This window comes from Physella acuta, unplaced genomic scaffold (genome assembly GCF_028476545.2).
Source record: "Physella acuta isolate Inbredline_101_S28 unplaced genomic scaffold, ASM2847654v3 ptg000275l, whole genome shotgun sequence".
NCBI classification, from domain to species: Eukaryota; Metazoa; Mollusca; class Gastropoda; family Physidae; genus Physella; species Physella acuta.
Window position 1 is genome coordinate 445,087 of NW_026731794.1, and position 22,489 is coordinate 467,575.

At 35.0% G+C, this 22,489-nt stretch overlaps 1 protein-coding gene across 1 annotated transcript in view; it reads left to right on the forward strand.

Moving 5' to 3' along the window:
• Positions 1 to 22,489, forward strand: part of LOC131939332 (signal transducer and activator of transcription 1) — a 32,657-nt gene that overhangs the window by 872 nt on the left and 9,296 nt on the right. Inside the window, exons 2-20 of the mRNA XM_059297570.1 lie at positions 1,895 to 2,037; positions 3,495 to 3,666; positions 8,054 to 8,131; positions 8,298 to 8,354; positions 11,644 to 11,748; positions 12,002 to 12,056; positions 12,688 to 12,758; positions 12,927 to 13,075; positions 14,452 to 14,595; positions 14,886 to 15,047; positions 15,835 to 16,126; positions 17,115 to 17,210; positions 17,438 to 17,579; positions 18,100 to 18,143; positions 18,379 to 18,491; positions 19,317 to 19,501; positions 20,483 to 20,644; positions 21,026 to 21,098; positions 21,405 to 21,534. Coding sequence (XP_059153553.1) covers positions 1,907 to 2,037; positions 3,495 to 3,666; positions 8,054 to 8,131; positions 8,298 to 8,354; positions 11,644 to 11,748; positions 12,002 to 12,056; positions 12,688 to 12,758; positions 12,927 to 13,075; positions 14,452 to 14,595; positions 14,886 to 15,047; positions 15,835 to 16,126; positions 17,115 to 17,210; positions 17,438 to 17,579; positions 18,100 to 18,143; positions 18,379 to 18,491; positions 19,317 to 19,501; positions 20,483 to 20,644; positions 21,026 to 21,098; positions 21,405 to 21,534 — 2,361 coding nt within the window. The 5' untranslated portion in view covers positions 1,895 to 1,906. The remainder of the gene's footprint in view (positions 1 to 1,894; positions 2,038 to 3,494; positions 3,667 to 8,053; positions 8,132 to 8,297; positions 8,355 to 11,643; positions 11,749 to 12,001; positions 12,057 to 12,687; positions 12,759 to 12,926; positions 13,076 to 14,451; positions 14,596 to 14,885; positions 15,048 to 15,834; positions 16,127 to 17,114; positions 17,211 to 17,437; positions 17,580 to 18,099; positions 18,144 to 18,378; positions 18,492 to 19,316; positions 19,502 to 20,482; positions 20,645 to 21,025; positions 21,099 to 21,404; positions 21,535 to 22,489) is intronic.

The window sequence follows — 22,489 nt, forward strand, 5'->3', positions numbered from 1 at the left end:
ACTGTGATGTAGTGACCAATGAATCAAGTAGTATCGCTGTAGTATGCCCAATGAACTGTGATGTAGTGACCATTGAATCAAGTAGTATCCCTGTAGTATGCCCAATGAACTGTGATGTAGTGACCATTGAATCAAGTAGTATCGCTGTAGTATGCCCACTGAACTGTGATGTAGTGACCAATGAATCAAGTAGTATCGCTGTAGTATGCCCAATGAACTGTGATGTAGTGACCATTGAATCAAGTAGTATCGCTGTAGTATGCCCAATGAACTGTGATGTAGTGACCATTGAATCAAGTAGTATCCCTGTAGTATGCCCAATGAACTGTGATGTAGTGACCATTGAATCAAGTAGTATCGCTGTAGTATGCCCAATGAACTGTGATGTAGTGTTTAATGAATCAAGTAGTATCGCTGTAGTATGCCCAATGAACTGTGGTGTAGTGTCCTGCATCAACATGCAGGATGGGTATGCTTGTATATATAAAGATTTGACATTGGCCTCTATAGGCCTAAATATCATCATTAGATATTAGGCCTAATTAATTACTCTGTAATGAAAGGAGAGTATAACTATAACATTACTATGCTATATACATACTATCTTAATACTTTTTACTTTGACTTAATTAATTTATTATTTAACATTTATTATTTTGGACTACTTAATATAGGCCTTCTACTATTTTAAGTACTAATAACAGACAATTTAAAAAATGACTGTACACCCTACTATAGACCTACACAACTAGTATCTAGTAGACCTAGGAACTCATTGAGGCTGTTGATTGTTTAGGAAGACAAATGTTAGTGGTTCAGCACTTGACATTGATTTCATGAAAACAACTCCAACCTAGCTCTAGAGTAGGCCTACACTAGTCTACTAGTCCAACCAAGCACTAATCACTAATTGCTGATGAAAATATCGTAATTACTGAGTTGAGCATTGGATTATGTACTCCAGTCATTTACTGTACAGATGGATGAAATGTTTGAATGCTGGTTGCCACATGATAAACACTTCCTCTAGTGCTCAAGTAGAGCACTCATGCTCTGTCCATTCACTTCTCACAGCTGATGGGACTTGACTTCCTCCCTGACTGACTGACTGACTGACTGGCTGGCTGACTGACTGACTGACTGGCTGACTGACTGACTGACTGGGTGACTGACTGACTGGCTGACTGGGTGACTGACTGACTGGCTGACTGACTGGCTGACTGAATGACTGACTGACTGACTGACTAAATGACTGACTGACTGGCTGAATGACTGACTGACTGACTGACTGACTGGGTGACTGACTGACTGACTGACTGACTGGCTGACTGACTAACTGACTGGCTGACTGACTGACTGACTGACTGACTGGCTGGCTGACTGACTGACTGACTGACTGACTGACTGACTGACTGAATGACTGACTGACTGGCTGAATACTGAATGACTGGCTGACTGGCTGACTGACTGACTGACTGAATGACTGACTGACTGGCTGGCTGAATGACTGAATGACTGACTGAATGACTGACTGACTGGCTGGCTGAATGACTGACTGAATGACTGACTGACTGGCTGAATGACTGACTGGCTGACTGACTGACTGACTGTCACAGATTCAGCTGATGAGACTTGATGTATTTCCCTACTGTTTAAACCCTTATGTTTTCTTGTTTGCTGGTAAATTTAAGGGTTTATGCTGTGACGTACCAAACCTGAGCTTCTAAGATTGTTGGAGTGGTGAATGTTTTCAACTGGGTCAAGGGTTAGCATGTAAATCCTGCCTGTTTCATTCAGCCAGTTGCTGGGTCCCCTACCTGACCCCTCTCACTGCTGGGTAATGCTGGTTGTAGTATCTATGATTTCCCTAGTGTTGTAGTATCTGTTGCTTTAGGTACCCAGCACAATGAACAAGATAGAACAGATCAAGAACCTCCTTGTCCACGACGACAGAGAGGAGACGAGAAAACTCTACTTAAAAATTCCATTTTTCACACGCACCCAGCTGAGTAGTGTCATTGATTCAGTGGATGACTGGTAAGGAGTTAACCTCAGCTTAGGATTAGTCTCTTCAGGGCATGGGCGGGTAAGGAGTTAACCTCAGGTTAGGATTAGTCTCTTAAGGGCATGGGCTGGTAAGGAGTTAACCTCAGCTTAGGATTAGTCTCTTAAGGGCATGGGCGGGTAAGGAGTTAACCTCAGCTTAGGATTAGTCTCTTAATGGCATGGGCGGGTAAGGAGTTAACCTCAGGTTAGGATTAGTCTCTTCAGGGCATGGGCGGGTGATGAATACCAAATTAGCCATAATGGTTATTTCTAAACCTAATAACTCAAAGAGTGAAGTCTAAATATTAATAAACCGGGAGTGATCTCCCCTAAACTTTCTCGAATATTCTTATATAACTTGGAATATAGACATGATTTTTAATTACTTAAACTTTTAAAAATAGAATAAAATCTCATAGAAAAAAGAATTGCGCACCAAGCGAACGCCAAAACAAAATGCGCATAATAGTGCGCAATATTATTAGTTCTTTATAAATTTACATGCGTTTTTTTGAGAAAGTGGAAATAGCGTAAATTAGTACTTCCGGTCAACGGAAATTTCTCAAAATTTGACAGAAGGTGGAGAATTAGATCTTTTACTTACATGTGAAATTTCATTTATCTATCTGAAATAGTACTCAAGTTATAGGCTTTTGAAAAATTCAAAGTAGAAAAAGTACCACTTCCGGTTATCGGAAATCACTCAAAAGTTGATACGGATCTACAATTTTGATAAAATGCTTACATATGAAATTTCATCAACCTAGCTGTAACGGTACTCAAGTTATCGTGTTTACACACAGACACACAGACATACGGACAAGATTGCAAAATTATGTTTTTCCATATCAGTGAGGTGTAAAACGTCGAGATTTGTAAAAATCTCGATATTTTTTTTTTGCACCATCACAAGACTTTCTCTATACTTTGTATTTACGAGAAAGTAAAAATGGCTGAAAATTTCCTGTCATCGCCATGGTGATGGTGGCCATCTTTGATTTTATTTACCTTTTTAATATTGAAATAACTCAAAGATGGCTTATCTAAATTCAATAAAAACTTGCAGGATTATAGAGATACATGTTGGTTACAATTCTGGTAGATTACATATTCAAATTTTTAAATCCTTTTGTTTTTACAATTTAAAAAAAAATCAATTTTAAAAAATTGACATTTGAGCAAAAACTTTATTATTTTAATTGTAAAAGTACTAAAATAAAAACAATAAGCATTTTGAAAAATTTGTTCTATCCGTTTTATTGGTAATATGTATACAGAATAACTAGAGAAAATTTTGATCAATTGTAATAACAATGTTAACATGGTTAAAAATTCCAAGATGACCACACCATCACACACATCTACACCATCACACAAGTCTATGACATCAGTATGTGATATGTGATATTCATCACTAAATGTGTTTGCCCCCCCCCCCCCTCCCCCAGGAGAGCAGTGTCTGATGGCTGCGAGAGAGGAATCCCAACATATTTAGAAGAAGCTTCTGGAAGATATTCTACCCTGATGGGCCAGATAAACTTGTACATTGAAAGTAACAAGAGGACAGGTGCTCATGGGGACAGACTGTTCTTCATGATCTCAGACAGGAACTTTCTACAGGTAACTCTCATGGCATTTCTCTTCCTCTCATGGCTTCTGGCATTTCTCTTCCTCTCATGGCTTCTGGCATTTCTCTTCCTCTAAATCAACTGGAAGTAAGGGAGTTTAAGGCACTTGTTCCTCCTTTACAAACAGAGTTGAGTTTTGCCCTGTCTCTGGCTACAGACACAGTTGATATAAAACACCAGCTACTGGCTGCCACTATAGAGGCCACATGAGGTCACATGCTGTTGCTAGTGGAGTTTTCATAGGTTTTTTTTTTATCTTTTTTGTTGAATGCTAAAAAAAATACCTGACCTCATTTGAGATTTTGACAAGATTTTATTTAACTAGCTTTCTCTGTCTGTTATCAGTCTGTTGTCAGACTGTCAGGATCAAAACATAGCAAAATTTTGGCCACTTCTAACTGACAGATTGGCTTCAAAGTTGGCATGTGGGTCAAAACATGAAGACAATGCAATCTGACCTTAAATTTGACTAAATTGGATGCCTAATTAATATACTGTGAATTTATTAAAATTTTGTCCTAATTAGTAGGCTGTCTTATCCAACTATTCTGCACTATTATACGCACGTTATCATGTGTTTGCACTATTATACGCTCGTTATCATGTTCATTGGGTGTGCAATGGTTTTTAGTCATGTAACTCTATTTAAATTTTTAAAATTTAAAGTACGGAAAAAAAAATTCATTAAAAAAAACTTTTTAATAACAAGCTTTTATGTAATAATGCACTAAAAAGTAGAAAATGATGGGACATCATGTATTTCCCTGCTGTTTTAACCCTTTAGTTTTCTTATTTGCTAGTAAATTTAAGGGTATATTATTTTAAGTTTCCAATAGATAATAAAGTGACCTACGCTTTTCTTTATAGTTCTTTAAATAGTAATGTATTATAAAATATTTAAAGAAAATCATTTATTTTCTACTTTTTAGTGCATTATTACATAAAAGCTTGTTATTAAAATGCTTTTATGAATTATTTTTTTTAACTTTGTTTAAAACTGAATCAAAGTTTTCTCTAACTTTTGATGGTCCAAACAATTGTTGTCCACATAAAACCATGCAACTTTTCCAACAAAAATTAAACATAGCTAGAGACTAATGATGATATAAACAATTGTTGTCCACATAAAACCATGCAACTTTTCCAACAAAAATTAAACATAGTTAGAGACTAATGATGTTATAAACAATTGTTGTCCACATAAAACCATGCAACTTTTCCAACAAAAATTAAACATAGCTAGAGACTAATGATGATATAAACAATTGTTGTCCACATAAAACCATGCAACTTTTCCAACAAAAATTAAACATAGCTAGAGACTAATGATGATATAAACAATTGTTGTCCACATAAAACCATGCAACTTTTCCAACAAAAATTAAACATAGCTAGAGACTAATGATGATATAAACAATTGTTGTCCACATAAAACCATGCAACTTTTCCAACAAAAATTAAACATAGTTAGAGACTAATGATGTTATAAACAATTGTTGTCCACATAAAACCATGCAACTTTTCCAACAAAAATTAAACATAGCTAGAGACTAATGATGATATAAACAATTGTTGTCCACATAAAACCATGCAACTTTTCCAACAAAAATTAAACATAGCTAGAGACTAATGATGATATAAACAATTGTTGTCCACATAAAACCATGCAACTTTTCCAACAAAAATTAAACATAGCTAGAGACTAATGATGATATAAACAATTGTTGTCCACATAAAACCATGCAACTTTTCCAACAAAAATTAAACATAGCTAGAGACTAATGATGATATAAACAATTGTTGTCCACATAAAACCATGCAACTTTTCCAACAAAAATTAAACATAGCTAGAGACTAATGATGATATAAACAATTGTTGTCCACATAAAAGCATGCAACTTTTCCAACAAAAATTAAACATAGCTAGAGACTAATGATGATATAAACAATTGTTGTCCACATAAAACCATGCAACTTTTCCAACAAAAATTAAACATAGCTAGAGACTAATGATGATATAAACAATTGTTGTCCACATAAAACCATGCAACTTTTCCAACAAAAATTAAACATAGCTAGAGACTAATGATGATATAAACAATTGTTGTCCACATAAAACCATGCAACTTTTCCAACAAAAATTAAACATAGCTAGAGACTAATGATGATATAAACAATTGTTGTCCACATAAAACCATGCAACTTTTCCAACAAAAATTAAACATAGTTAGAGACTAATGATGTTATAAACAATTGTTGTCCACATAAAACCATGCAACTTTTCCAACAAAAATTAAACATAGCTAGAGACTAATGATGATATAAACAATTGTTGTCCACATAAAACCATGCAACTTTTCCAACAAAAATTAAACATAGCTAGAGACTAATGATGATATAAACAATTGTTGTCCACATAAAACCATGCAACTTTTTCAACAAAAATTAAACATAGCTAGAGACTAATGATGATATAAACAATTGTTGTCCACATAAAACTATGCAACTTTTTCAACAAAAATTAAAGACAGCTAGAGACTACACCAGCACACATGTCACATATCCAACACGCTTTATTTAGTGGCTCATTGAAACTGTAGTCAATAAAAGGTCAAGGACTCAACTAGTCAATAAAAGGTCAAGAAATTGACTCATCTGTACCCATGTTTTAACTAGTCAATAAAAGGTCAAGAAATTGACACATCTGTACCCATGTTTCAACTAGTCAATAAAAGGTCAAGAAATTGACACATCTGTACCCATGTTTCAACTAGCCAATAAAAGGTCAAGGACACATCTGTACCCATGTTTCAACTAGCCAATAAAAGGTCAAGAAATTGACACATCTGTACTCATGTTTCAACTAGTCAATAAAAGGTCAAGAAATTGACACATCTGTACCCATGTTTCAACTAGTCAATAAAAGGTCAAGAAATTGACACATCTGTACCCATGTTTCAACTAGCCAATAAAAGGTCAAGGACACATCTGTACCCATGTTTCAACTAGTCAATAAAAGGTCAAGAAATTGACACATCTGTACCCATGTTTCAACTAGTCAATAAAAGGTCAAGGACTCATCTGTACCCATGTTTCAACTAGTCAATAAAAGGTCAAGGACACATCTGTACCCATGTTTCAACTAGTCAATAAAAGGTCAAGGACACATCTGTACCCATGTTTCAACTAGCCAATAAAAGGTCAAGGACACATCTGTACTCATGTTTCAACTAGTCAATAAAAGGTCAAGGACACATCTGTACCCATGTTTCAACTAGCCAATAAAAGGTCAAGGACACATCTGTACTCATGTTTCAACTAGCCAATGAAACTCATGCTTGCTTAGATTTGCCTGGCTTCAATGTTTCTACATGGTGGGGCAGTCATCATTTTCAGGGAAATAATTTTAAAATCACTTCCTGCTCTGGTTTCATGAAATTTTTTTTTTTACTTTCCCCAACAAAAGCTGGGGCTGGTGTTGGTTGTGTTGGTATAGTGAGCACAGGTCTGTGTTTGGACTCGTTGTTTGGTTGTCAAGTTTGTTGCCCTGTTTGTCAAGTTTGTTGCTCTGTTTGTCAAGTTTGTTGCTCTGTTTGTCTGTCAAGTTTGTTGCTCTGTTTGTCAAGTTTGTTGCTCTGTTTGTCAAGTTTGTTGCTCTGTTTGTCAAGTTTGTTGCTCTGTCAAGTTTGTTGCTCTGTTTGTCTGTCAAGTTTGTTGCTCTGTTTGTCAAGTTTGTTGCTCTGTTTGTCAAGTTTGTTGCTCTGTTTGTCAAGTTTGTTGCTCTGTTTGTCAAGTTTGTTGCTCTATTTGTCAAGTTTGTTGCTCTGTTTGTCTGTCAAGTTTGTTGCTCTGTTTGTCAAGTTTGTTGCTCTGTTTGTCAAGTTTGTTGCTCTGTTTGTCAAGTTTGTTGCTCTGTTTGTTTGTCAAGTTTGTTGCTCAGTTTGTCAAGTTTGTTGCTCTGTTTGTCAAGTTTGTTGCTCTGTTTGTCTGTCAAGTTTGTTGCTCTGTTTGTCAAGTTTGTTGCTCTGTTTGTCAAGTTTGTTGCTCTGTTTGTCTGTCAAGTTTGTTGCTCTGTTTGTCAAGTTTGTTGCTCTGTTTGTCAAGTTTGTTGCTCTGTTTGTCAAGTTTGTTGCTCTGTTTGTTTGTCAAGTTTGTTGCTCTGTTTGTTTGTCAAGTTTGTTGCTCTGTTTGTCAAGTTTGTTGCTCTGTTTGTTTGTCAAGTTTGTTGCTCTGTTTGTCAAGTTTGTTGCTCTGTTTGTCAAGTTTGTTGCTCTGTTTGTCAAGTTTGTTGCTCTGTTTGTCAAGTTTGTTGCTCTGTCTACTGTGTTATCACCTATTGTGTGTGATGATTTAACAAGAAAGAAATGATCTCCCTGCAGGCCAACTTTGCTCATGACCCAGCAGGATTTGTCAGAGAAATGGCCACTTGTCTTGAACAAGAAAATTTTCTTCTGCGGGTGAGTTTTTCCTACCCTTGATATGTTTACATTTGTGTGAACTACATTAAAAATACCTGTTTATTACACGCTGACATATATTTGAGTCATGAATTAAAGTGTGCATTTTTTAATTCCATTAAGTATTGTCTTGAGCAGCTCAGGATTTAATAATTTTTTTGTTCAGTCCCATCAGTACAGTGCTAGTTATTCCACCAATACAAATGAAGTCAACATCAGATATGTAAGTTCTTTTTTTCATCCTCTAGATTCAACACATTCTAACAAACATCACTAAACCTACTTGCTATTACATTCACCAAACCTACTTGCTATTACATTCACCAAACACCACTAAACCTACTTGCTATTACATTCACCAAACACCACTAAACCTACTTGCTATTACATTCACCAAACATCACTAAACCTACTTGCTATTACATTCAAGTTCACTAAAGTCTACTGCTGTTTTTCTACCATCACAACTATTACCACTTATTATTTTTAACTGTACAGACTAATTTAATATTATAACAATATTGTATTTTTAACTGTACAGACTAATTTAATATTATAACAATATTGCTAACCATCTTTACAAAAAGCAATGTCTGTTTTGTTAATCCTTTATTTATTTAGTAGCAACATGGGGACTTGCCTAGTTTGTTTTTCTTTTTCTCCATGTTACTAACTACCACCTCCTTTATTTTAACTAACTACCACCTCCTTTATTTTAACTAACTACTACCTCCTTTATTTTAACTAACTACTACCTCCTTTATTTTAACTAACTACTACCTCCTTTATTTTAACTAACTACTACCTCCTTTATTTTAACTAACTACCACCTCCTTTATTTTAACTAACTACTACCTCCTTTATTTTAACTAACTACTACCTCCTTTATTTTAACTAACTACTACCTCCTTTATTTTAACTAACTACTACCTCCTTTATTTTAACTAACTACTACCTCCTTTATTTTAACTAACTACTACCTCCTTTATTTTAACTAACTACTACCTCCTTTATTTTAACTAACTACTACCTCCTTTATTTTAACTAACTACTACCTCCTTTATTTTAATTAACTACCACCTCCTTTATTTTAACTAACTACCACCTCCTTTATTTTAACTAACTACTACCTCCTTTATTTTAACTAACTACTACCTCCTTTATTTTAACTAACTACTACCTCCTTTATTTTAACTAACTACTACCTCCTTTATTTTAACTAACTACTACCTCCTTTATTTTAACTAACTACTACCTCCTTTATTTTAACTAACTACTACCTCCTTTATTTTAACTAACTACTACCTCCTTTATTTTAACTAACTACTACCTCCTTTATTTTAATTAACTACCACCTCCTTTATTTTAACTAACTACCACCTCCTTTATTTTAACTAACTACTACCTCCTTTATTTTAACTAACTACTACCTCCTTTATTTTAACTAACTACTACCTCCTTTATTTTAACTAACTACTACCTCCTTTATTTTAACTAACTACTACCTCCTTTATTTTAACTAACTACTACCTCCTTTATTTTAACCAACTACTACCTCCTTTATTTTAACTAACTACCACCTCCTTTATTTTAACTAACTACCACCTCCTTTATTTTAACTAACTACCACCTCCTTTATTTTAACTAACTACTACCTCCTTTATTTTAACTAACTACTACCTCCTTTATTTTAACTAACTACTACCTCCTTTATTTTAACTAACTACTACCTCCTTTATTTTAACTAACTACTACCTCCTTTATTTTAACTAACTACTACCTCCTTTATTTTAACTAACTACTACCTCCTTTATTTTAACTAACTACTACCTCCTTTATTTTAACTAACTACTACCTCCTTTATTTTAACTAACTACCACCTCCTTTATTTTAACTAACTACCACCTCCTTTATTTTAACTAACTACTACCTCCTTTATTTTAACTAACTACTACCTCCTTTATTTTAACTAACTACTACCTCCTTTATTTTAACTAACTACTACCTCCTTTATTTTAACTAACTACCACCTCCTTTATTTTAACTAACTACCACCTCCTTTATTTTAACTAACTACTACCTCCTTTATTTTAACTAACTACTACCTCCTTTATTTTAACTAACTACTACCTCCTTTATTTTAACTAACTACCACCTCCTTTATTTTAACTAACTACTACCTCCTTTATTTTAACTAACTACCACCTCCTTTATTTTAACTAACTACCACCTCCTTTATTTTAACTAACTACTACCTCCTTTGTTTTAACTAACTACCACCTCCTTTATTTTAACTAACTACTACCTCCTTTGTTTTAACTAACTACTACCTCCTTTATTTTAACTAACTACCACCTCCTTTATTTTAACTAACTACTACCTCCTTTATTTTAACTAACTACCACCTCCTTTATTTTAACTAACTACTACCTCCTTTATTTTAACTAACTACCACCTCCTTTATTTTAACTAACTACCACCTCCTTTATTTTAACTAACTACTACCTCCTTTATTTTAACTAACTACTACCTCCTTTATTTTAACTAACTACCACCTCCTTTATTTTAACTAACTACCACCTCCTTTATTTTAACTAACTACTACCTCCTTTATTTTAACTAACTACCACCTCCTTTATTTTAACTAACTACCACCTCCTTTATTTTAACTAACTACCACCTCCTTTATTTTAACTAACTACCACCTCCTTTATTTTAACTAACTACCACTTCCTTTATTTTAACTAACTACTACCTCCTTTATTTTAACTAACTACCACCTCCTTTATTTTAACTAACTACCACCTCCTTTATTTTAACTAACTACTACCTCCTTTATTTTAACTAACTACCACCTCCTTTATTTTAACTAACTACCACCTCCTTTATTTTAACTAACTACTACCTCCTTTATTTTAACTAACTACCACCTCCTTTATTTTAACTAACTACCACCTCCTTTATTTTAACTAACTACCACCTCCTTTATTTTAACTAACTACCACCTCCTTTATTTTAACTAACTACCACCTCCTTTATTTTAACTAACTACCACCTCCTTTATTTTAACTAACTACTACCTCCTTTATTTTAACTAACTATTACCTCCTTTATTTTAACTAACTACTACCTCCTTTATTTTAACTAACTACTACCTCCTTTATTTTAACTAACTGCTATCTCCTTTAAAACTAAATACCAACTGCTTTATTCAAAACTAAATACCACCTCCTTTAAAACTAACTACCCCTTCCTTTAAAACTAACTACCACCTCCTTTAAAACTAAATACCACCTCCTTTAAAACTAAATACCACCTCCTTTAAATCTAAATACCACCTCCTTTAAATCTAAATACCACCTCCTTTAAAACTAAATACCACCTCCTTTATTTAAAACAATTTGGTGATTCACTTCACACTACCCTGAGCACCTGAGTGCTATAAATAGCCCATTAGTTCAGACAGTGAATTAACCGATGAATTAACTTTTGAAATGATCCAACCTTGACAGAGCCATGATGATGGTCTGGCCGCACATGCAGGGGATGTAAATCTTGGTCTAGAACAGTTCCAACCAGAGGACCAGCAGCTGAGGCAGATAGAGGAGTTAGCTGCTGTAGGTTTTTTATAGGAACTCATCAGTTATATTCTTATCAAATAATTTAAAATTAGCACTATGATCAGTTATATTCTTATCAAATATTTTAAAATTAGCACTATGATCAGTTATATTCTTATCAAATCTTTTAAAATTAGCACTATGGCTTATATTTTCCGATTTCCAGACCTAAAAAAACATCTGTTAGTTGTTATGAGGAAAGAATTTGTACAAAGCTTTTTACAATGTTTTCTCTTTTCCTCCATGGTAGAGAATTGAGAGATCCATATTGGGAGAAGCAGGGCAGGCAAGCAGTTTTACTCAGGGTATGTACCCCAGGCACTCCAAACTAAATTTGATTTAAATTTTAATTTCAAACCGTAATGTGGATAGAGTGTGAACCTAGCCATTAACACGTATCACCATAATGAATGAACGGCTGTGACACCTGATTACACACCTTTTGTCTAAAGACAATCAGTTTCAGTTTTTAAAAAAATAATTTAAATCTTTTACAGAAAAAAATGTCTAACAACAATCAGTTTCAGTTTTTAAAAAAATAATTTAAATCTTTTACAGAAAAAAATGTCTAACAACAATCAGTTTCAGTTTTAAAAAATTATTTAAATCTTTTACAGAAAGAAATGTCTAACAACAATCAGTTTCAGTTTTAAAAAATTATTTAAATCTTTTACAGAAAGAAATGTCTAACAACAATCAGTTTCAGTTTTAAAAAATTATTTAAATATTTTACAGAAAGAAATGTCTAACAACAATCAGTTTCAGTTTTAAAAATTATTTAAATATTTTACACAAAGAAATGTTGAAAGCAAATTTTGATGTGCTACTAGAATTTACGAAGAACTTTTTGTAAAAAAACCTGTGCTGTTTCAGTTGGCCGCAGCTCATAATAAATTTTTTTGTGTTAACACATCCTCTCTCTAAACATTGATATAGGTCCAAGCTATTTGAATGACACTTGGACAGATAGTAATCAGTACCAGAATATGTCCACTGATCACCAAATGGTAAAGACAATCTGTTTTTTTTATCTTAACCAGAGTTGGCTAAATGAGTTATTTATAGAACCACCAAATTGCACTTCATTACATTATATTTAATTTTTGAATTCCAAAGTGAGTCAGTCATTATTTAATTGGCCTGAAAATATTTGCTCTTTATCATTTTTTAAACAGACAAGTTTGGATATGATCTGTCAAATTGTTGAGGCCATGCAAGAATATTTGAAAGTCCTCGAAAAAGAGGTGACGGAATGGAAACGTGCTGAAGCAAAGTTTAGTGTTGGCATCGGCCCTGAATGCTCTTTTGACCTGCTCTCCACAAAGTAACAAGCTTTGTTTTAAAAGATTTGGTTTCAAAACAATTGAACTAGATTTACTTTTAAGACATTTGATTTGACTTAAAATTTTGTTTCTGAAATGTGGCCCTCCATTATGTGATGTTGTTGTGTGTCAGGTTTGGCGTGTACGCCCATGTGATAAACATTTGTTGTGTGTCAGGTTTGGCGTGTACTCCATTAGGTGATGTTGTTGTGTGTCAGGTTTGGCGTGTACGCCCATGTGATAAACATTTGTTGTGTGTCAGGTTTGGCGTGTACTCCATTATGTCATAAACATTTGTTGTGTGTCAGGTTTGGCGTGTACGCCTATATGATAAACATTTGTTGTGTGTCAGGTTTGGCGTGTACTCCATTATGTGATGTTGTTGTGTGTCAGGTTTGGCGTGTACTCCATTATGTGATGTTGTTGTGTGTCAGGTTTGGCGTGTATGCCCATGTGATAAACATTTGTTGTGTGTCAGGTTTGGCGTGTACGCCCATGTGATAAATATTTGTTGTGTGTCAGGTTTGGCGTGTACGCCCATGTGATAAACATTTGTTGTGTGTCAGGTTTGGCGTGTACGCCCATGTGATAAACACTTGTTGTGTGTCAGGTTTGGCGTGTACGCCCATGTGATAAACATTTGTTGTGTGTCAGGTTTGGCGTGTACGCCCATGTGATAAACACTTGTTGTGTGTCAGGTTTGGCGTGTACGCCCATGTGATAAACATTTGTTGTGTGTCAGGTTTGGCGTGTACGCCCATGTGATAAACATTTGTTGTGTGTCAGGTTTGGTGTGTACTCCATTATGTGATGTTGTTGTGTGTCAGGTTTGGCGTGTACGCCCATGTGATAAACATTTGTTGTGTGTCAGGTTTGGCGTGTACTCCATTATGTGATGTTGTTGTGTGTCAGGTTTGGCGTGTACTCCATTATGTGATGTTGTTGTGTGTCAGGTTTGGCGTGTACGCCCATGTGATAAACATTTGTTGTGTGTCAGGTTTGGCGTGTACTCCATTATGTGATGTTGTTGTGTGTCAGGTTTGGCGTGTACGCCCATGTGATAAACATTTGTTGTGTGTCAGGTTTGGCGTGTACTCCATTATGTGATGTTGTTGTGTGTCAGGTTTGGCGTGTACGCCCATGTGATAAACACTTGTTGTGTGTCAGGTTTGGCGTGTACGCCCATGTGATAAACATTTGCTGTGTGTCAGGTTTGGCGTGTACTCCATTATGTGATGTTGTTGTGTGTCAGGTTTGGCGTGTACGCCCATGTGATAAACATTTGTTGTGTGTCAGGTTTGGCGTGTACTCCATTATGTGATGTTGTTGTGTGTCAGGTTTGGCGTGTACTCCATTATGTGATGTTGTTGTGTGTCAGGTTTGGCGTGTACGCCCATGTGATGGACGCGCTGGAGACGAGCTACCTCCCCCACTTGTTCCAGTACACCACTGCAGGCCCCAGTCTCACCCTCAATCATGCTCATGAGAAATTCAGAAAGATGAAAGAGTTTTTTTTCAAAATGTGAGTTACGTTACGCTTGTTGGAATATAATAGCTAGCTCCAAATGATCAGAACTGGTTGTTTCACCAAATAAAATATTATCTGTACTGGGGATTGTAATATCCTCCTTTTGTGTTAAAGAATTTCAACCCAACTCTAAATAAAAATATTGACCGCATAAAGAATTTCAACCCAACTGTGAAAAAATGTATGCTACAAATAGAATGCTACATTGACAAGCCAGATGACACAGTTGTGGACCTGACACAGAATGAAAAGTCAAATTTTTCTTTTGCTTTTCTTTGTTCTAGAACTCTGCTAGTGACAGTACAGCCCAAAGATGTCATCAGCATTGAGAATGAAAAAACTGAAGCAGCCAAACAAAGAAAAGTTAAACAAGGGGAGGAGAAAAATGTCAAGAGGACCAGGAGCTACTGCACCAAGAAAAATCAGAGATTTGATACCACTCTCAGGTCACTAGCTCTGTCTGTTGCTACAGGATTTGTATGTCTGTTGCTACAGGATTTGTATGTCTGTTGGTACAAGATTTGTATGTCTGTTGGTACAGGATTTGTATGTCTGTTGGTACAGGATTGGTAGTCTGTTGCTACAGGATTTGTATGTCTGTTGGTACAGGATTTGTATGTCTGTTGGTACAGGATTTGTATATCTGTTGGTATAAGATTTGTAGTCTGTTGGTACAATATTTGTACGTCTGATGGTACACGATTTGTACATTTGTTGGTACAAGATTTGTACATCTGTTGGTACAAGATTTGTACATCTGTTGGTACAAGATTTGTACATCTGTTGGTACAAGATTTGTACATCTGTTGGTACAAGATTTGTACATCTGTTGGTGTAAGATTACAAGATTTGTTAAAACACACCATTGGAAAACTAAGCATTTTTGCCTAATAAAACAATCATTTATTTTACTTTTTATAAACTACAATGTCAAATAAAATTTCTATTTTATTGGTCTAAATCTGAAGTCCAGTTTTTTAAATGTACAAATTATATCCATTCTTTAAAATTTTAAGTTGCACTCAATATACATGTAACATATAAAACATGTAACACATCAAACACAGTATACATGTAACATATAAAACATGTTACACATCAAACACAGTATACATGTATTGTAACACATCAAACACAGTATACATGTATTGTAACACATCAAACACAGTATACATGTATTGTAACACTTTAAAGCTACATATAATTCAGACAAAAATTGTTTTTTGCAAGCAGGCTGTTAGGTGGTGAAAGATTTTCTCTTCTGACCATCACCAAGTCCCACATCCAACTTTATGCTGAGAAGGATTTAGCCGCACGCTTGAGTGGGGCTGGTGGCACTGAAGCCAAAACCAACCTGGACTTTAGAACGGAAGTGAGCAGGGAGAGTGACAGCTACCTGCTCAAGTTCCAGGAGGTGGGCGTCAACAACTTTGTCCGGGTGGAGCAGAACAACGTGTACAAACAGTTCTTCCGTCTGCGCTACAGCCTGACTGTAAGCTGCAACAATGATGTGTACGAGCTGCAGGTACCTCCCTACTTAACTCTTTGCTTTGGTAGTTTAACTAACTTTGTGCATTAATAATGTCAAAACACTAAAGCCCTAAAGTTACATCATAAAATTCCACCACATTCCCAAAATAAATATCATTTCTAATCTAATTAAAATTTTCACCATCTTGAATTTTATTTAAAAAGTTCAAAATGTTTCCTGCCTCATCTCTCTTCTATATTTTGCCAAAGTCCAACATTTATTAACCCCCTATTTAACAACACTCCTCCCCCATGCACTATGTGCCTGACATATATCCTGACATATAAAATAAACGTCTTCACTCAAATGCTTTTATCTGAATGATTCTTGATGTAACTGGTGTAAAATTATCTATTCTATGGAGGACAAACTAAACATCTTTACTTAATATCTGAATGATTCTTGAAGTAACTGGTGTAAAATTATCTATTCTATGGAGGACAAACTAAACATCTTTACTTAATATCTGAATGATTCTTGAAGTAACTGGTGTAAAATTATCTATTCTATGGAGGACAAACTAAACATCTTTACTTAATATCTGAATGATTCTTGAAGTAACTGGTGTAAAATTATCTATTCTATGGAGGACAAACTAAACATCTTTACTTAATATCTGAATGATTCTTGATGTAACTGGTGTAAAATTATCTATTCTATGGAGGACAAACTAAACATCTTTACTTAATATCTGAATGATTCTTGAAGTAACTGGTGTAAAATTATCTATTCTATGGAGGACAAACTAAACATCTTTACTTAATATCTGAATGATTCTTGATGTAACTGGTGTAAAATTATCTATTCTATGGAGGACAAACTAAACATCTTTACTTAATATCTGAATGATTCTTGAAGTAACTGGTGTAAAATTATCTATTCTATGGAGGACAAACTAAACATCTTTACTTAATATCTGAATGATTCTTGATGTAACTGGTGTAAACTTTGCTTGTGACACTTGTCATATCTGACACCACAGACGCTGTCGCTGCCGTTCATGTTCAACACTGGATCCAACCAACTCCTGGAGCTGATTGGTGCCAAGATGTTGTACTGCGCCAACTCTCCTGATATGGTCAGTGCTTCAAGAGTGACATTTCAGATGGTTTAATGTTCATTTCTTTTAACAATAGCAACAATTTTATTCATATTTTGTTTGGTCACACTTTTTTCTTAAATATTGAAAATCAAAACATTTTTTTTCTCAGTTGACACCTATTGATTAATACAAAAGCCAATGTATGTGAAACACATAGTTACGGGTAGACAACTATTGATAGATGTTTTGACTGTATCTTACAGTACAGTGGCAGTTTTACATGTCCTGACCCAATTGACGTGGGCGCCATCATACAGATGCTAGATGACAGGGTTCGCTACATTGACAAGAGGGGCAGGAAGTTGACTGAGGAGGAGAAGAAGTTTTTGGTCGATAGATTACCAAGTAAGGTTTAAAGAAGTTTTTGGTCGATAGATTACCAAGTAAGGTTTAAAGAAGTTTTTGGTCGATAGATTACCAAGTAAGGTTTAAGGAAGTTTTTGGTCGATAGATTACCAAGTAAGGTTTAAAGAAGTTTTTGGTCGATAGATTACCAAGTAAGGTTTAAAGAAGTTTTTGGTCGATAGATTACCAAGTAAGGTTTAAAGAAGTTTTTGGTCGATAGATTACCAAGTAAGGTTTAAAGAAGTTTTTGGTCGATAGATTACCAAGTAAGATAATGGTCAGAGGCTGCTCCATCACTTTCTTGTTCAATTTCTTCACAACGTATCTATTGTTGTGACCTTGACATACTTATCTATTGTTTTGACCTTGGCATACTTATCTATTGTTGTGACCTTGACATACTTATCTGTTTATGTATCAATTTCAAATATTAGATTCACCAAAAGTAAGTTATATTTTTCACACAGCATCCAAATCTATGTAAACATCCATCACATGTTTTTCAAAACTACTCTTGCAGGCAAAAGTACTGACGGAAAGGTCTCAATGCAGGGATTTATCAAGGTAAGTTCACATTGGGTGCACAGACCTCTAGTATGTTGCAACATTGTTGTCCCAACAACAACACTAATGATGTAACCACCACATTTTATAATCCAACAAGTATTGTAACCAACAAATGGTGTAACCAACAAATGGTGTAACCTATAATTGGTGTAAAGAACAATTGGTGTAAAGAACAAATGGTGTAACCAACAATTGGTGTAAATTAAAGAATAAATCTTGTATTCTATGTTAGGACAAGATGAAGAAATCAAGAAACACGGAGGAGCTTCCATTTTCATTCCACACCTGGTTTCATGCTGTCATGTACAGCCTGTCTAAACACCTGCTTCAACCCTGGCTTGATGGGTGAGTTACCTTTTTGTGGATGAGTTACCTTTTTGTGGGCAAGTTACCTTTTGGTGGGTAAGTTACCTTTTGGTGGGTGAGTTATATTTTTTGTGTGGAAGAGTTACCTTTTGGTGGGTGGTTACCTTTTTGGTGGGCGAATTACCTTTTGGTGGATGAGTTACCTTTTGGTGGATGAGTTACCTTTTGGTGGGCAAGTTATCTTTTTTGGTAGGTGAGTTACCTTTTGGGTGGGCGAGTTACCTTTTGGTGGGTGAGTTACATTTTGGTGGGCAAGTTACCTTTTTTTGGTGGGTGAGTTACCTTTTTTTGGTGGGTGAGTTACATTTTGGTGGGTGAGTTACATTTTGGTGGGTGAGTTACCTTTTTTTGGTGGGTGAGTTACCTTTTTTTGGTGGGTGAGTTACCTTTTGGTGGGTGAGTTACCTTTTTTTGGTGGGTGAGTTACATTTTGGTGGGTGAGTTACATTTTGGTGGGTGAGTTACCTTTTTTTGGTGGGTGAGTTACCTTTTTTTGGTGGGTGAGTTACCTTTTGGTGGGTGAGTTACCTTTTTTTGGTGGGTGAGTTACCTTTTTTTGGTGGGCGAGTTACCTTTTGGTGGGTGAGTTACCTTTTTTGGTGGGTGAGTTACCTGTATTTCTCAAACACTTTTTTCATCCCTGGCCTGGGGGGAGGATGGGGGGTTTATACCACAAGATTGAACAGAGCTGGGACATTGTACTGGCTACAGCATATTGTCACATCGTCAAGTGTCTGCTAGTCACAAATAGTAAAAAAACTAATTGTATAAAATAATTGTATAACTATTTTCCTTGATGTGCAGCGCCATCTATGGGTTCTGCAGTGAGAAAACAGCAGAAAAGTTGCTGATGAATCCGCTGGTAGCTGTGGGGACTATCATTCTCAGACCAAGCATTTCCTCACAGGTGAAAAACATGAGCTCTAAAGAGGCTACAGCTGCCCTAACTATGGACATCAAGATGGAGGGCGAGCCTAATGAGGCAACACGTCAGTAGACCTCTTGTTTTATCTTGTGGGCCATTTTTTTATCTTGTGGGCCATTTTTTTATCTTGTGGGCCACCTTTTTATCTTGTGGGCCACCTTTTTATCTTGTGGTCCATCTTTTTATCTTGTGGGCCATCTCTCTTAGAATTAACCTTCATGAATAATTAATTAAGTTGTAACTATTTAGTTAGAAATTTAGACATAAAGTATCATTCCAATGGCCTATATTTGAGTCCTAAGTTTACCCCAATCTGACAAGTTTTAAGTTTATCTTTACCCCAATCTGACAAGTCCTAAGTTTACCCCAATCTGACAAGTCCTAAGTTTATCTTTACCTCAATCTGACAAGTTTTATCTTTACCCAATCTGACAAGTCCTAAGTTTATCTTTACCCCAATCTGACAAGTCCTAAGTTTATCTTTACCCCAATCTGACAAGTCCTAAGTTTACCCAATCTGACAAGTCCTAAGTTTACCCCAATCTGACAAGTCCTAAGTTTATCTTTACCTCAATCTGACAAGTTTTATCTTTACCCAATCTGACAAGTCCTAAGTTTATCTTTACCCCAATCTGACAAGTCCTAAGTTTATCTTTACCCCAATCTGACAAGTCCTAAGTTTACCCAATCTGACAAGTCCTAAGTTCACCCCAATCTGACAAGTCCTAAGTTTATCTTTACCCCAATCTGACAAGTCCTAAGTTTACCCAATCTGACAAGTCCTAAGTTTACCCAATCTGACAAGTCCTAAGTTTACCCCAATCTGACAAGTCCTAAGTTTACCCAATCTGACAAGTCCTAAGTTTACCCCAATCTGACAAGTCCTAAGTTTATCTTTACCCCAATCTGACAAGTCCTAAGTTTACCCAATCTGACAAGTCCTAAGTTTACCCCAATCTGACAAGTCCTAAGTTTACCCCAATCTGACAAGTCCTAAGTTTACCCCAATCTGACAAGTTTATCTTTACCCCAATCTGCCCCTTAGACAAAGTGATTTCTGTCCCCCTGATGATCAAAGCCATTCAGAAGAACACGTTGTATGGAGCCATTGCTGGCATACAGAAAAACAAAAGGTCCATAGCCAAGTACTTGTACACGGCTTCCAAACAAAGTGTAGGCATCAGTGCTTTAAAGAAATATGGAGGAGGTATAGTCATACTTTTTAAACCAATTTTTTAAAACTGTTTCATTCATTACAAAATAATATATAAGTTTTAAATGTTTGGTGTTTTTTAAATGTTTGATATTAATTTGTACAAGTTACATATCAAGTGAATAGACGTGTGATTAAGATCTTCTAATGTTGAAGAATCATCCAAAAAAGCCAGTGATTATAATTTATTATCGCTTTCGAACTGTTTCCTTTATCAAAAATGTTTACATTACATTAAAGGCATCTTTTTTTTTTAAATTGTAGAAAAATATAAAACTTTACAAATATACAACTAAAAAATATCTGTTGATTTAGATCATTTTATTTTAAAATAATTTTTAAACTTTAAAAAAGTGTAATTTTTTTTCCCGGCAGATCCACAGATTCGAACGTTTGAAGATTATAAAATCATGGTAGAGAAGTTAGAAACTTTCAACCTGAAATCCAGGTGATAACTTTTTTATTCTATCACTAACAAAGCATTGGCAAATTAGCACCTTTCTGTGTGAGTGGGTGTTTTGTACATTAAAGTTTAACTTTTAGCTACAGCTAAAACTAAAGTTAGCAGTCAGTTGCTCATCGTTAATTAATTAATTAATTAAAATGTACAAGTCCCAGTGCTTTTCACTGCAATACAGTTCTTGTTAATTTGTACTGGTCACATAAATAGGGGTATGCATTTGTTTAGGTCGTTATACAAATGTAGAAAAATGATCAGATGATATTTACTGACATTTGGCCCTGTTTGATCTAGTGAGGCAGACCCCCACAGTTGTGATGGGGTGGGGACGTCTCCCTTGGAGTCTGGACCCAGGAAAAGGCAGCACAGAGAGGAGGCATGCAACGTGCCAGACTTTGATCTGCTGGCTCCCAGCACAGACCAGGTGCTCATGTCATTGTCTTGCTTTTTACATTTTTTAACCAGTCAAGTGTTGTCTCTATGTTTGTTGGGGGGGGGGGGGGGGGGGGGCTGTCCTGTCAGAGTATCTAGGTAATTAAAAATCCTACATTTTTTACAAAAAGTGATGTTTTCAAAATTTAAACGCTCCCCCATCCCCCTAGCTGGACCCAAGTGGGAAAATCAAATCTGACAGTACAAACTGCCTTCTTTATTTGTGTATCTAAATTAGGATACTAAAAGAAAATATTTGCTTACATCAGGGACTCTTCTGAAAGTATGGTTGCCATGGCAACAGCTGCCATCTTGAAAACAACAACCTTTTGTGAAGCTCTCAAGATAAAAAAAACTAACATGCATATCAAAAATAATTGATCCCTCTTTTACTAATTGTAAGAGTCAGCTGGCTAGTTTTTATAACAGAAAACACTCAAGAAATGATTTCTTAAATTTATAAAATTATTGCTAAATTTGATGGATCATAAATTTAATAAAGAATGAATCAATTAATGTTTAAGATTCCTAATTACCAATAATGAGTATAAAAAAAATATAAATCTCTATAATACCAAGGTTTAAAACACAGAGAATACAAAAAATTACAAGTGTCAGAGATTTCATAAGAGGCAATACATTTACTAAAGAAAGAAAATTTGTTTAATTTTCTTTTTCTAGTGCATTCTTTCTTATTTATGTTTCATTCAAAATGTTGATTATTTTCTCATTAAGATTAAATGTAATTTTAGTAACTTGTTGATTATTTTCTCATTAAGATTAAATGTAATTTTAGTAACTTGTTGATTATTTTCTCATTAAGATTAAATTTTCTCATTAAGATTAAATGTAATTTTAGTAACTTGTTGATTATTTTCTCATTAAGATTAAATGTAATTTTAGTAACTTGTTGATTATTTTCTCATTAAGATTAAATGTAATTTTAG